This window comes from Drosophila erecta, unplaced genomic scaffold (genome assembly GCF_003286155.1).
Source record: "Drosophila erecta strain 14021-0224.00,06,07 unplaced genomic scaffold, DereRS2 tig00000092-arrow-pilon, whole genome shotgun sequence".
Taxonomy (NCBI): domain Eukaryota; kingdom Metazoa; phylum Arthropoda; class Insecta; order Diptera; family Drosophilidae; genus Drosophila; species Drosophila erecta.
The window spans coordinates 5441947-5457319 of NW_020825207.1; the positions used below are offsets into that span (position 1 = coordinate 5441947).

Genomic DNA, 15373 nt, shown 5'->3' on the forward strand with positions numbered 1-15373 from the left:
AGGTCACCCTAGTTAATATTTTTTAAAGCTGTAGGTCGCTGTCATCCGGATTTAGGATATCGGGCGCTGCCACCATATATGTTTATAATATCCGGTGCTGCCACCCCAATTCCTGCTTCCTGGCAGCTCCCGGCTTGTGTGGGATTGGGATGGCAACTCAAAAATATCGAAAGTACTTTATTTTTAAATTGAGCTGTAGGGCAGGGAAATCGCTTTTTATCTATTAGAAATTTGAATAAAATGTTTTGCTGCAATTAAGAAGTCTTCTTTAAGTAATGCGACGAAGGTTATGATTTAAAGGCATCGATTGCAACATCGATGTCTTGCCAGCACTAGTTCAAAGGCCACCCGATAGGTTCCGCCATCGATATCGAAGAACGATAGTCCCGATAGGTTCGGACAAATAACGCCTCCTGCTATCGAAAGTCGGGTCGTGCGTCAACGTTAGCGAAAAATGCAAAATTAAATATGTTGTGAGTAGCGAGCGATGCCAAATCGAATATGTTGTGAGTTTCGAGCAAGTTACCCGTCAAACGGACTACCCGCCAGCCAGGGGTCGCCATCCGCGGCCGCCTGGCAGCCACCCGAAAAAGTCCCCCCCCTCGACAAAAAAAATTTTAGCAGCACCGAAAACGTTCTCCGAAATGCCAGTGTAAAGTGTGTTTTTTCGGCAAACGGTGCTGGCCATTAGGCAAGGCCCCCCATAATTGTTTAACAAACGGGGAATCGAATCGCGAAATCTTCGAATCGCATTGCTATCAAAATTTTTTCGTTTCGTTAACGCCCTCGCTTATATTTGTGTGTATTCGTTCGTAAAGCAGTGCGCAGCAAGTCGCACTGCTTGCCCGAGGAAAACACTACGAATAGGAAAAAAAGTTGCGAAATTTAAAAAAGCCATAGTTTGTTTAACTTAATGTGGTTTCTTTTGCCACTAAACGGTGCGGCTAAACGAAAATATTGTTGGGGTCGTGGAAATACCTGATGGATTGTGCATATTTTTGGGGTTAAATCGGGTGGGCCAACCAAAAAAAGGCAAAAAAAAAAAGGGAGCTGGGGGTCGTGTGTGTTTACCTTAGCCAGTATGATGATGATTTTCCGGAATGCATATTCCTACCTTACCACCACCCATGCCACCCCCTATCGTTCTTTTCCTTATCTCTCTGTCTCTCTTCTTTACTTGCAGTTCCACTGCATACAGAAAAATAAACAAATACAAGAAGCATAAAATATGCAGAAAATTAAATACAAAAGGAGCCACTAAGTGTTTCGTGTGAAATCAATTTGAAGACCGCTCGTCGTCGTCGTCGCCGTCGCCGTACATACTTTTCCGTTTCAATTACACTACAATGAATATTTGTTGAAACTTCGTTGCATTTACAGACTGGTGTTTGAAAACAACAACAAGCAGAAACGTTAAAAACCAACAACAGCCCTCATACACACCGAAAACTAGAAGCAAAAGGGGAAAACTACATATATATATATATATATATATATACATATATATGGATATGTATCTACATATATAAATAGTATCACATTTACATTAAAAGGAAGCCGAACAGACGTTATCGTAACTTTTATATTACAAAGCACCAGTAAAAATATATAACCAACTACACACGTTCCTTAAAAACAAATGTTTTCCAAACCGCAAACCAACTAAAAACGAAATGCTTTTGAAATAAGTTTAAGCTAACTAAAAAACGTATGACCAACCAACGCACCGCAACGCAAAGCAAATCGCGTGATTAAACTAAAAATAATAAAAAAAAACAGACCGAACATCGGCAGGGAACCAAAACAAATATAAAACACTATCAATCCGGAAGAACTAAAATCGGAGTATTAAAACCCGAAATTCAATATTTTTTCTATAACATAGTGGTAGCTAAAACAAATCGAGACGATAACCGGAACATCTTTTTGGAGAATCTCGTCTGAATACCTTTAGTCCCGTGTCTCCGTAATGTTGTTAAGTAAGTAATTCTGAAATGAATACAAGAATCGTAATTTCCTGGTTTTATTTCCGACTCGACCACTTGTTGGTTGCCACCAAAAACTGCCCAAAAATATTATAATCCAAATCAAGGAACTAGTCAAATTGGCAAGCTTATCCTCCACATCATTCGAATTTTTTTATTTTGTGTAAGAGCCATCCTTTCGTAACTGCAAGATCACATAAAAATGCTGTAATTTATAATGAAAGGGTACTTTTGTATCTGAAATATAAGCTCATAAATACTCCAGCGAAAATAGGGTGAGGATGCGATAAGGAACTGCATGAGTAACATGTACATATGTAGGTATTTCCGATCGAGAATCGGTTTGCGGAAATGGCTTGCGTTAGAAAGGAGATTTTCAGAAGAGCAGTAGTCGTCTAAAGATTAAGAAGGCATATCAAACGTTATCTCTGAGTGGTTTATCATAAGCATATACAATATGTAAGGCAGATAAGACCAGTTCGCGGTGGCTAACTCTACCGCAGATGTTGTGGCATGATATATCTTGCAAACTATTGCTAAAAAACGCTTCATTGCGCCAATTGCGTGCCCCTGCCCCTGAATTTTGCTGCCACTGCTAATTAGATTTTGTGGCTTTTTGCTCAGTGAGCAATGTGTTCCGAGTGCAGCCCACTAATCCTCCCAAATTCTATGCGGCTAGCCGTGAATATCCAAATCTCAATATTCTCTTGGCCACTTGGGCCCGCCAAATTCCCCTGTTCAGACTATTGTCAAAATTATTGTTAGGTATTCCATCGATATTTGGTAGTGGTCATGCTGAAAGCCTTACCTCGACCCATGTCAATGTGTTCGCCAAACGAAATTGGATTAGCCATCCCACGATATATAAACTGGGGGTTGGGAAAGAGAGGAAATAGCACCAGTGGTTATAGGCTATATTCTATAGGCATGCCCTATGCTGAACCCATGAATGAACTAAGGATTTGGGTGGACTAACATCTTTAAAAGATAAGCTAAAAATTAGAATTGGTTGTAAAATATATACAAATAACGACATTCCTGGTATTATGGTCTTTTCGCACTATATTGTAATTACAAGAATCATCTCAAAATTCGACTTAATGATCTTAAGTCATAACTTGTTTAATTGCATTTTAAGTTTCTCTTGGTTGCTTATTACATTTGAAGTAGAATTGTAGACCAATTCTTCATATCCATAGACCCATAGACATTGGGTGGTTGGTTCACCCAATTGGAGAACACTCTCGCGAAGCCATATATTTTCCAAAATCAGCTTTCTTGCATTGAACTTGGCGGAGGGGCATTGGGCGAACGCTTCCTCAATCTATAGCCACCTGGTAGAGGGCGATCCCAGGTCTGCGCAGAGAGAGCAGGCCCAGTACCTAGAACCAAAGCCAATGCCATGGTCAGAGGAAGTCTAGGGGTAGTCATGGGTAGCCATGGGCCATCTATATCCGACGTCGTCATCGACGTCGCCAGCTAGTGGGGCAAGTTAGCAAATATGAAATGTTAATTGCCAGCACGGGACACAACGCGGCGAACTCTCGTTGGGCCAACAACTGTGGTGGTCGTCCGTAAGAGCCATAGTTGCATAGATCCTACAGTTTGGTTATGCAAGTACTAAATCAAAGCTTTGTCTACTTGCAGATGTTCTTGGATCGTTCGATGTGGTCTTTGTTCATTAGTAACCATCACTCTCAGCCTCCGAGTAACCGAAATCTGGTCAAGAACTTAGCGTAGACCCGTAATTAGCAATAGCAATAGCCAAAGAGCCTGGATCGTAAGCGCGCTGGAGGAGGTCTGCAGAGCGAGCAAAGCCGAAGTACAAATGCACCAATCGAAACTGAAACAGAATCTGTAACTTGGAACGGGTGAATTCAGCGCACGCCACACAACCAATTAGCTAGGTGTCAGAGGGTCCAGAGAAGGGAGTCCAGGAGACCATCCCACCAATCCAAACAGCATACATTTTATATACGGAACGGCCCGGCCTGTCGAGCGTAGTGGCAGCAGCACGCGAAAGCGTCTATAAATCTAGTTAGCATGGAGTGCTGTTTATCGGAGGAGGCCAAGGAACAAAAGCGCATCAATCAGGAAATCGAGAAGCAGTTGCGCCGAGACAAGAGAGATGCGCGCCGCGAGCTTAAACTGCTACTACTGGGTAAGTGGAGCGTGGCCCATTTTGATTGCACTTAGCCTGGCTTAATGCAATTGAAGCCGCCTCGCTAATTGCATTGTATGCCCGGCGCTTATGGCTATATATTGTTCAATCCTTTAACCCCAGGCACTGGCGAGTCCGGGAAGTCCACATTCATCAAACAGATGCGTATTATCCACGGCAGCGGTTACTCGGACGAGGACAAGCGTGGGTACATCAAGCTGGTTTTTCAGAACATATTCATGGCCATGCAGTCAATGATCAAGGCCATGGATATGCTGAAGATTTCCTATGGTCAGGGAGAACATAGTGTAAGTGAATCACGGACCTCATAAAAGACACTTAATCTGAAACGACAAACGAAATCCTAAAATCCACAGGAAATGGCCGATCTGGTTATGAGCATCGATTACGAGACCGTTACCACGTTCGAGGATCCATACTTGAATGCCATCAAAACGCTTTGGGACGATGCTGGCATCCAGGAGTGCTATGATCGTCGTAGGGAATATCAGCTGACTGATTCAGCCAAATAGTAAGTTACCCGTTGGCAGGCAAAGGGAAGGGATTAAGTCCTTTCGCAAAATGACCCAAAAACGAACTGATGAGACTGAAACTACTGAAACGAAAATGCAAACTAAATCAATGGTCTTGTTTATGTATAGTTATCTGAAGGATCTCGATCGTGTGGCTCAACCTGCATATTTACCCACTGAGCAAGACATTTTAAGAGTTCGTGTGCCGACAACAGGGATAATTGAGTATCCCTTTGATTTAGAAGAAATCAGATTTAGGTACTACCATCTTTCTCATCTTACTTCATTGCATGTGCATTACCTCTTTTTTGGTTATGGTTCAAATATATTTTTACTTTGTATCTAAATACTTAAGAATACCTTTAGCGCATGTCTTTCAAAGCATATAATTTTGGGACCTAGTTAGGGCCTTTAGCGAAGTTGGTGGACCGAGACGGGTTGCAAATCTACTTTTGCCATTTCTGTTTGTTCCGTTTTTTGTTTTAAAAGTGTACTAATTTATCTAATTTAGCTACTTGAGCGATCTGGCTCGAATTGAACAGGCTGATTACTTGCCAACTGAGCAGGATATTCTGCGTGCTCGTGTGCCGACAACTGGCATTCTTGAGTATCCATTCGATTTGGATGGCATTGTGTTTAGGTATATATTCAAGATATGAATTGGTAATTCGACAAGGCTAGAAATGTAAATGGTTATTGTACAGCTAGTGAGAGACGATGTCTTAGATTTTAGTTACTAATAGATTCGTGGCTTGCGCTCTAGAATTAAATGCTTGTATGTTTGGCTTTAAATGTAGTAAATTTGTGTGTTAACTGTTTTACAATAATGTATTTTCCCTAATAAACAGAATGGTGGACGTCGGAGGTCAGCGATCCGAGAGAAGAAAGTGGATTCATTGCTTTGAGAATGTGACATCAATTATATTTTTGGTAGCGCTATCGGAGTACGATCAAATCTTGTTTGAATCTGATAATGAGGTATGATTTCAAGTTGAAAATATATATTTTACATTTAATAATTAAATATACGCTTTCACAGAATCGAATGGAGGAATCTAAAGCTTTATTTCGTACTATAATTACATACCCTTGGTTTCAAAATTCGTCAGTTATTCTTTTCCTGAATAAGAAGGACTTGTTGGAAGAGAAAATAATGTATTCGCATTTGGTAGACTATTTTCCCGAATACGATGGTAAGTGTTCCGAATGGTATTTGGTGGCCATAATTATGTACGATTTTATGCGGCAATGAACCAGGTCCAAAACAGGATCACGCTGCGGCCAAACAGTTCGTTCTGAAAAAGTACTTGGCCTGCAATCCAGATCCCGAACGTCAATGCTATTCGCATTTCACAACGGCCACAGGTGGACTTTCACCTTACATTCACCTTATGTACCTAAGACCTATGCAAATGCCTCAAATCGCCAATATCATCTGTAGATTATTTTTGCTAGTTTTTGTAGAACCACGCTAGACGTAACCTCTGATTTGCCTTCTTATCGAAACAGGTCCTCAGCGAGATGCAATAACGGCCCGAGAGTTTATACTGCGAATGTTTGTAGATTTAAATCCAGATTCCGAAAAAATTATCTATTCTCATTTCACGTGTGCTACAGGTAAGTTTTCGAGCTCGGTGTTTGGTCAGAAAATGCGTGTGGATGTGATTTTAGTTTTCAGCCTAATGGGACTTGCCTAAAAGGTAAACTTTTGTGTGAAAAACATTTACATTTGCATTTGCTTTTGCCGCTGATCTAGAGTAGAGAGTAGAGTATCGCTAATCAAATTTGTTAACGAACTGATTTCTAATAAAACAACGATCTCTTGGTAAACAGATACTGAAAACATCAAACTTGTGTTCTGCGCTGTCAAAGATACAATTATGCAAAATGCACTTAAGGAATTCAATTTGGGCTAATGCGGGCAGTGCGGATTTCAGGAAAAGTGGCAATGCAAATGAATTATTTAATTATAATGTATATGATTTGTTTTTCAAAGTCCATCAATAAAAATTCAATATAGTCTGTTATCCGTTAAATCTGTTAAATATCGTGAATGGAGTATGTGTGCAGTGTACTATCATACGATTTCTTGACTAAATCAACTAACTACGCCTTCTTTTCTTTGTCTAGATACGGAAAATATAAGGTTTGTGTTTGCAGCTGTTAAGGACACAATTCTGCAATCGAACCTTAAGGAATATAATTTGGTCTAAACTGGATTTGGATCGAAAAACTATTTTTGTGATTTTTATACAAACACACATACACATTCATATAATTCCTTTTTCGCATATTTACTAAATATAAAAGAAGAATTGAGAAGCGAGCGAATGTGGCCGAAAATTAGGCATAAATTAGACCCGAAAAAAGTTTCTTACGTTTGTTACATCAGGAACCGAAAATTGTAGCATAAATAGAATACGAAAACTGATATGGTAAACCCGCATCAACAGAATGATGGAAAAGATGTATACATTTTAATTTGAGAGAAAAATAACACAAAATCTGATACAGTGTGACAACAAATAATCAGGGCAAAGTTTCTCGCTTTACCTTACGAATATGGCGATTCGTAAAACAATAATTTATATTGGAATATTTGTATTCTTTTCAACTGCAACGTTTTCAGAAAACGTTGTGTGATTTTATTAGCGTTTCGAAAAGGAAAACCCTTGAAAGTCAAAAAGACAGTAGCCAGAAATGATTGGGAACCAACCGATATAGTTTTTGGTTAGATTTGAATAAATCGCCAGTTTATTTCGGATTCAAGCCTGGAAGACTGATGGGAGTTTTTCCTTCCTACACAAGAAACTTGATTTACTTGAAAAGTTTTTATACAAAATATCGTCCGAATTAGTTGTTGTCACGCTGTAATATTTAAATAAATTTATTACTATAGTAACTTTTGTAATAAAATCCGAAACACAAAATATGAAACGTAAATTTAATCAAAAGCTTGATAAGGAACTACAAACTGAAACAACTTTGTCGTACTGAAGCATAACATAATAATAAAGCAACATTTTACTAAATAACTACAGAAAAAAACAACCATACTTTTGCGTAAAAATCCCCCGAAATATATATATTCAAAGAATTATATATGCAAGAAGTTTCTTATTAGAATTTCAGGGCATATAGGCGTGTAAAAATAATAAACCGAAAATGATAAGCTGATAAAATGAATGAAAACGAAATCACAGATAATAGCGTATTTTTTATTAAGCTAAACCGTAAACCGTAAACCGTAAATATTGATACTATTGTTTACCGGAATATTTAACTATACATGAAAGCAGATATAATAATTCATAAACGCATATGTAACAATTTAAAAATTGATTAATTTGCATTGCGGGAGCTCCATTCATTGTAAATTACGATTCGTATTAATACCATGAGAAAAAGAAATGAAAAGCATGCAAACCAATACAAACGATATAGGATATAAATTTGTATGAGAAACGCCAGAAACATTTACATGGAGCATTCATTAAATACGTGTTTGTAAAAATGTCGATAACCACCCATGCAACATGCAACAGCAAAATCAATACAACATATTGATATTTAATCAGACATCAGGTTAAATCCAATCAAATGCGATATACCAATACTGGTCGAGAAACACAACTATCAGAAAAGAAAGTTTTGCTCTCACGTACTTTTGTTGCCATCAAAATTTCAGTCGAAACATTGTTATCAAAAATAGCTTGATTTTCGTACTTTTTACATTAACTTTGTTAGTTGTTTGCTTATTTTATAGATCTTAATGTATGCAACAAGGGACTCGCTTAGCGGCTATCCCCAATCGGCGATGTCAGCCAAGTGGGTCCAGTGTTTTGTTTTTGTTTTTATAATTTTAGTTTAATTTAATATACAAGGATAACTAAATGAGACGCACATAAATAGAAAACCCCATCAACAAATTATTTATGTAAAAATCCAAATAAAAACAATTCTACTCTACGCATATGTGGAAACAAAAAATAAATAAAATGGAAAACAATTGAAACGTACATGTATGTAAAATAAATATGAAGCAAAATGTTTTTCATAATTTACTATTACACTTATTTTGTTTTAACCGAGATTCCCTCAACTCATCACTTGGAGTTTAGTTCACTCGGGGCCACAGAAGAATAGATACTTTGCCATGGCAGTGGAGATTTGAGAATCCTATGACCGCGAATAACCAAAAACCAAGGAGCATCTTAGTTTAAGTACGATTCAACAGTGTGTTGTATAAAGCTTTAATCCTCGTAACCACATCTAGTGAAAGTGAAAGTAAAAGTAAAGTAATTAAACCATTTTTATGATTAACCAATGGATTAGCTTTTAAAAAGCTTCAATAAGTCAATGTGTATTTTAAATAATGAAGCAGAGAGCACAGAGCCAATGAGTTTTGAGCATGCATGCCCGATTGGAATGGATATGGATATGGAATCGGTTTAGGTTCTTGATGCGAATACAAATTCACAGCTGGCATCCAATTTGGTAGCTCCAAAATCGATCTTTGGCCTGGCCCGTTTTTTATATCCACGGCATTATAGACATTCACACACTGACATATATATAGTTTTCCGTCCAATGAATTGCATCGGCATCGGCGAGCAGACAAAGTCTCCCATTTACTTTGATCCTTTCGTTCCGGTTTGGTTCTTCTGAAAATTCCATCCCAAGATACACGAGTTTTTCGGCGGTTTCAATGATAAAAATGTTCCGGATTTTGCAGCCACACACATACGCACACTTTAAATTGGTCGATTTCGGTATGATTTCCCTAGAATTTTGTGCCTTTCCACTAAAATGATTCCCATAAATTATATAGGACAGACTTCAGTGGGTACTCAAAACTTGATTCTCTTTTTGTTTTACCACTACTGGAGCCTGTTAAATACCCCAAAATATTCAGATTATCAGCATGCGTGTATTGCCAGTTTGTTGTGCTTTGGGTTGATAGATTGGTTCCTTAGTTTTATGATACGCACCGATAGTCAGACAGTTGTATGTAAATATTTGGGAAATTACTCGCGGGGGAATTCGAAAGCCTCCTGAGATATACCACATAATCGAGCATGTGTATGTAAGTGTACATTAAACTCAAAGTGAACTATAATAATAAAATGAGAATTTGATATAAACCATTAATGTATGTATTTTGTATTTTTATATACAATTTATAATTTTGATTACACTTACAATTGTTACGATTAATAACTAAAATTACATGATAAAACCGAAGTAACGCAGAAGAATCTACTAGATATGTATTTCCAATATAGAGAAGCCGAATACATAATACACAAATCCGACGATTGCTAAAGGAATTTCAGAATATTGTAAGGAATTAAGATTAAAAAAAGTAAACAAAGAAATTTTCTAAGCAACAAACTCAAACAGAACTGCAAGCAAAAGGGACAACAATTTAAATGGGAAATTTATGTAATTGTGTAAATCTAGAGCGGAATGATAGCGAAGGATGCAATTTGATCCTTTGGGCCTGATACTCGATAAGTATGGCCACAATTTTCAGACAATTGAAAACCATTTAGGCATGGCATTCGGTGGCTAGTTTTTACTTTAACTATGTATGTAAATGAAAGAATGACCACATTCCACAAAAGAAAGCTTGAAAAGCAAAAAAAAAAAAAAGAAAACAAAACAAAAAAAAAAACAATTAAAAAGAATCCCAAATGAAAATCGCCCTTGACGTTAAAGAAAACTACATTATCGATAATAAGAATGGCTAGCCGATGTTTTCGGTGTAAGCACACCTATAAACCCTATAAACTCAGCATCGGGCTAAGCAGTAAGAAATATTAGTTGTGAGTTCGGGCGACTTTAGGGAGAAATAGTAATATTCGAGTCTAGTTTCTCCATCGCACACCTAAGCATACGAGTATACATACGTGTAAATCAGAAGCTAATGAAACATCCACTGGAACTGCATGCTTAGCCTAGGATTAAGGCAATCCCGAACAGAATCCCCGATTTGGAGACAGAGACAGTCCAACATGTCCATGGGCCGACTATTGATAACTGTAGCATTTGAATTGATTAAATTGATATTGATATTGGACGGACGGGGTTTTCCTGGGTGTCTATACATTTGTCATACAAATCATATTGACGAAGCAAACGGCGATTGTATGCGTGGCAATTGTAACTAAACAAATTTTTTAGATAATTAAAAGTATCTATGTACACCTTAATATTAATGAAAAAACCAATATAATATAAATAAAAGTATATTGAAAAGACCTCCTACTGTGTTCTGCTTATGTGACTGACTACGATATGCGATCCTCTAACTCCTGGAAAACGGAATCCTTAAATTACGGGTTTCGATTCAAAAGGAACTTATCAGTAGGGCTGGATTAAATAATGGATTCTGATGTGATTTATCAAGAGATTTCAAATTTAGAATTTAAGGAGCTTTTGTAATTTTGTTCCCAAAATGGTTTGCAAATCAGTGTTCGGCATTTTTCGACAGCGTACGGACGTGTTTTTAGGCGTCGGAAAAAAGTGAAAAATCTGGTTAAATAAAATATACAAAAACCAGGAGTAAGGCGATACGCATCTTACATCACAATCTTTGGCTAGACGGTAAACTGGTCCAGTAGGAGTCAGAAAAGATACATTTAAGTTCGGATACTGGTAAAACGCGCCTTGAGATAAATATAGCAAGCGTTCAATTATAAAGTCAGCATAGATATGCACTGCTGTTTTTCCACGGAGGCAAGGGAAAAAAGGCGTATCAATAAGGAAATTGACAAACAGTTGAGCCTGGAGATGAAGGGGTATAAACGTGAGCTTGCTGTTGGGTACGTTGAACGGGGAATTGTAATATATCCAGGATCAAATGTGTGTATATCCTCAGGGGCGGGCGATTCCGGAAAGTCCACATTCATCAAACAGATGCGTATTATCCACGGCAGCGGTTACTCAGAGAGGACAAGCGTGGGTACATCAAGCTGGTTTTTCAGAACATATTCATGGCCATGCAGTCAATGATCAAGGCCATGGATATGCTGAAGATTTCCTATGGTCAGGGAGAACATAGTGTAAGTGAATCACGGACCTCATAAAAGTCACTTAATCTGAAACGGCAAACGAAATCCTAAAATCCACAGGAAATGGCCGATCTGGTTATGAGCATCGATTACGAGACCGTTACCACGTTCGAGGATCCATACTTGAATGCCATCAAAACGCTTTGGGACGATGCTGGCATCCATGCTCGTCGTAGGGAATTTCCGCTGCCTGATAGTGAACAACTGGATAGTGAATTGTGAGTCCATGGGCGACCACAACCATTCTTTATTTTTAGATACTGAAAATATTAGCTTTGTGTTCGCTGCAGTTAAGGATACCATTTTGCACTGCAATTTAAAGGAAAGTAATTTGTTCTAATTCTGGATTTTGATCCGCCGCTGTACTTTTACAAGTAGATTTTTCAAATAAATGTTTATTTTGGTATTAACCATTTAAGTATTTGACATCCGTATTATACAATAAATTTTTTAATATTGTATTGCTTTTTGGGCATTTACAGTTTTGGGTGTTTGTGGGTTAATAAAAAAACATTGTGTGTTCTGAGAGCTCTTATTGTGATTAAAAATTAAGTAATTCTACATTAAAGAGGTTTCCACTGTATAAAGCAGTGGAGTCAGTATAAGAGAATTCGAAAATGTTACAAATTCTCTTAGAAACTGCTTTTAGTGATTTGAGTAGGGCGGATTAAGTAAGCTCAGTGCTCGATCATTTTCAACAACATGCGGTTTATTTTTAACCGATCGCCGCCCAATTAGTCTTAGAGAAACCATCAACACAGAACATATATTCCAAATATTATGTATAAAATATAAACCTAAAAACATAAAAAAGTTAACACATATATCTTGCATAACTGTAAATAAGCGAATTCAATATTACTTCAAAAATAATATTAAAAAAAAAAATTGTGACTAAGTCTCAGTACATCATTTCATCACTTGAAAAACTAGCCTATAAAAAAACAAATAGGAAAACGCCCTACAAACAAAAAATTAAATCGGTAAATCAGTGAAATAAATTTCTCATCTGAAGTAATAAATAGGAAGAAAAACTTTGCAAAACACGTAAGTCACTTATTATATAAAGATTTATTACTTATTTTATCCGAAACTAATGTGTATATATGTATATACATACGTATATGAATGAATCATTTCAGTCGACCGGATTAAAAATGTTATATACACAATTTAGGTATAAAACATTTTACAGTTCAAAATTTGGGTTTCGGCATAAATTTTGTAATTGAAACTCGATAAGATGTTTATTTTAGTCATCAGTAACATTTGTTTTTTATTAACAGCGCAGATAATATTATTCGGATAGCTCGCCTGACAAGAAGTATTATAAATGATCTTGTTCCCGGACAGAAAGCGAGACGACATAGCAGCTACAGTAGTTGAAAATCGTTTCAGATGAAGTAATCGTCTCAGATATGTGCTCATGAGCAGCCGATTTAAAACTTTCGGAGTCGTCATAAGAGTGAACACATGTGTCACTGGAATCTGCATGCTAGATTCGGTACCAGTGAACCTTCGAGCTCTATAGATCTCGAAATACGCCACAGGGTACGAAACTCTTCCTTCTATGTGCTACTTTCTTTCGACGAATCAAGTATACACTTTCACTCTGCCAACCTATTGACAGCCCAATAAATAAAGTTTTGTCAGCCTCTAAATAGTCGTCATCTAGTCAAGAAAGAGAGTCCCCTGGGGGAAGTAGGCCTGCTGGAATGGAGTGCCTGGAATGCTGCTTATCGGAACAGGCTCGTGAAGAGAGGCGTATCAGTAGGGAAATTGATAAGGTCCTGAGAGCGGATAAGAAAAAAGCACGGCGCGAGCTTAAAGTGCTGGTCCTGGGTAAGCGAAATCGGAGCATAAAATCATTACACAAAATTACACTTCCCAATTGATTTCATGACCCATATACGCGGATCCACAATCGCAGGCACAGGCGAATCTGGCAAGACCACATTCATCAAACAAATGCGCATTATTCACGGCAACGGTTTTTTGGAAAAGGAACGGAAGCATTTCACCAAAAATGTTTTCCAAAACTTATTCATGGCCATGCAGTCCATGATCAATGCAATGGATGTTCTGAAGATTCCCTACGGTCAGCAGGAGCATAGTGTAAGTGTAACTCCTAGCCCAATACCAAGTCATTTGTCTCCAACGACCACGTATGCTCCACAGAAACTTGCCGATCTGGTGAAGAGCATCGATTACAAGACAGTTACCAGGCTGGACGCCCCATACACAAAGGCCATCAAAACGCTTTGGAACGATGCTGGCATCCAGGAGTGCTACAGTCGCCGTAGGGAATACCAGCTGACTGATTCAACTGAATAGTGAGTTAGCCGTTGATATACTTCGTAATATCTGAAGCATACATCAATTATGCTGCACATAGGAGCATTTATTGTCTGGTTATTTAACATGAAACAGAGATTTCATACATGTTGATATATAATTGGATCTATGCCTTGGAAATCATATCTTTAAAAACAAAAGCTAAGTCGTTTCGTTCTTCCAAATAGCTTTATGAAAAACTTAGCTCGAATTGAAAAGACTGATTACCAGGCATCGGATCAGGATATTCTTCATGCTCGTGCGCCAACAACCAATATTGTTGAGTATCCATTCAAGTTGGACCGTTTTTTAATAAGGTATTTGTTTAAAATATAGTGAAATGAATAACTTCAATACTACTATTAATACTACAATTAAATACTACTATACAGATTAGTGGACGTCGCTGGTCAACGAACCGAGAGAAGAAAGTGGATTCATTGTTTTTCCAATGTGACATCAATTATGTTTTTGGTTGCTCTATCCGAATTTGATTTGTCTTTGGCTGAATCGGAGAATGATGTATTTCTTTAAAATTTCATATTTGGATATGAATAATCATATGGTTTTTTTTTTCAGAACCGGATGGAGGAATCTAAAGCTTTGTTTCGCAATATAATTTCGTTTCCATGGTTTCAAAAATCATCATTAATTTTGTTTCTGAACAAGGAGGATTTATTTGAGGAGAAAATATTAACAACGGATTTGGCAGACTATTTTCCCAAGTACACTGGTAAGTGGTCTTTAAAACCAACATTATATATATTATAATTTTCTATAAAAAAAAACATTTGCTTCGACTTCTTTTTAAACAGGTCCAAAGAAGGATGCCAAGGCAGCCCGAGATTTCATACTAAACATGTTTACTAGCGTGAATCCTGATCCTTACAAGATCATCTATCCTCATTTCACCATTGCTACGAGTAAGTGAAAAATCAGAGTCTCTTCGCTTAATTAATTTCCATGTTGGTGTTTCATTGTCTGTAAAATGAAAGCTCATATCCCACAATAACTTATTAAATCTTGTTTTTGTTTTTAGGAACCGAAAATATTAGGTTTGTGTTCACTGCTGTTAAAGATACAATTTTAGAATCGCATCTGAGGGACACTAATTTGCTGTGAACTCGATTTCTAAAAATTGTCTATTTTAATAATATTAATAAGGAGCGAGGTTTGCGTATCAATTACAATTTAACAATATTTTAAGATAAAAAAGGAATAAATGTATGTACAGCAGAACCGATTTTGTTTTAAATATTTGTAAGTTATAAAATAAAGTATGTT

The 15373-nt window shown here is 37.3% G+C and overlaps 3 protein-coding genes across 14 annotated transcripts; all 3 read left to right on the forward strand.

Moving 5' to 3' along the window:
* Positions 1–334: 334 nt before the first annotated feature.
* LOC6546790 (G protein alpha q subunit) lies at positions 335–7493 on the forward strand. Of its 12 annotated transcripts, none has more exons than XM_026980066.1 (10): positions 343–506; positions 1886–1979; positions 3633–4146; positions 4270–4454; positions 4524–4678; positions 4809–4937; positions 5528–5657; positions 5719–5872; positions 6189–6296; positions 6810–7493. In XM_026980066.1, exons 3-10 carry the CDS (start codon positions 4029–4031, stop codon positions 6890–6892), a joined length of 1062 nt encoding a protein of 353 aa, XP_026835867.1. In that variant the 5' UTR covers positions 343–506; positions 1886–1979; positions 3633–4028; the 3' UTR covers positions 6893–7493. The 12 variants fall into 12 exon arrangements, 8 of the variants coding, with proteins under 8 accessions (XP_026835865.1, XP_026835864.1, XP_026835867.1 ...); XM_026980068.1 differs by lacking the exon at positions 4809–4937 and adding an exon at positions 5191–5319; XM_026980067.1 differs by lacking the exon at positions 6810–7493 and adding an exon at positions 6513–6652.
* A 3876-nt stretch (positions 7494–11369) lies between these two features.
* LOC6546730 (G protein alpha q subunit) lies at positions 11370–11977 on the forward strand. The gene is made up of 3 exons (XM_026980174.1): positions 11370–11506; positions 11563–11746; positions 11816–11977. Exons 1-3 carry the CDS (start codon positions 11397–11399, stop codon positions 11975–11977), a joined length of 456 nt encoding a protein of 151 aa, XP_026835975.1. The 5' UTR covers positions 11370–11396.
* Positions 11978–12400: 423 nt separating this feature from the next.
* LOC6546729 (G protein alpha q subunit) lies at positions 12401–15318 on the forward strand. The gene is made up of 9 exons (XM_001975846.3): positions 12401–12802; positions 13042–13597; positions 13686–13870; positions 13934–14088; positions 14278–14406; positions 14482–14611; positions 14669–14822; positions 14905–15012; positions 15129–15318. The coding sequence occupies exons 2-9, from the start codon at positions 13471–13473 to the stop codon at positions 15209–15211; spliced, it is 1071 nt and encodes a 356-aa protein (XP_001975882.1). The 5' UTR covers positions 12401–12802; positions 13042–13470; the 3' UTR covers positions 15212–15318.
* The last annotated feature ends 55 nt before the right edge of the window (positions 15319–15373 follow it).

Bases quoted from the DNA above. Each gene is read 5' to 3' on its own strand.
- LOC6546790 (XM_026980064.1), top strand. From the start codon at position 4,029: ATGGAGTGCTGTTTATCGGAGGAGGCCAAGGAACAAAAGCGCATCAAT. The intron at 4,147-4,269 runs GTAAGTGGAGCG...CTTTAACCCCAG, and splicing joins GCTTAAACTGCTACTACTGG to GCACTGGCGAGTCCGGGAAG. The intron at 4,455-4,523 runs GTAAGTGAATCA...TAAAATCCACAG, and splicing joins ATGGTCAGGGAGAACATAGT to GAAATGGCCGATCTGGTTAT.
- LOC6546730 (XM_026980174.1), top strand. From the start codon at position 11,397: ATGCACTGCTGTTTTTCCACGGAGGCAAGGGAAAAAAGGCGTATCAAT. The intron at 11,507-11,562 runs GTACGTTGAACG...GTATATCCTCAG, and splicing joins AAACGTGAGCTTGCTGTTGG to GGGCGGGCGATTCCGGAAAG. The intron at 11,747-11,815 runs GTAAGTGAATCA...TAAAATCCACAG, and splicing joins ATGGTCAGGGAGAACATAGT to GAAATGGCCGATCTGGTTAT.
- LOC6546729 (XM_001975846.3), top strand. From the start codon at position 13,471: ATGGAGTGCCTGGAATGCTGCTTATCGGAACAGGCTCGTGAAGAGAGG. The intron at 14,089-14,277 runs GTGAGTTAGCCG...TCTTCCAAATAG, and splicing joins CTGACTGATTCAACTGAATA to CTTTATGAAAAACTTAGCTC. The intron at 14,407-14,481 runs GTATTTGTTTAA...ACTACTATACAG, and splicing joins TTGGACCGTTTTTTAATAAG to ATTAGTGGACGTCGCTGGTC.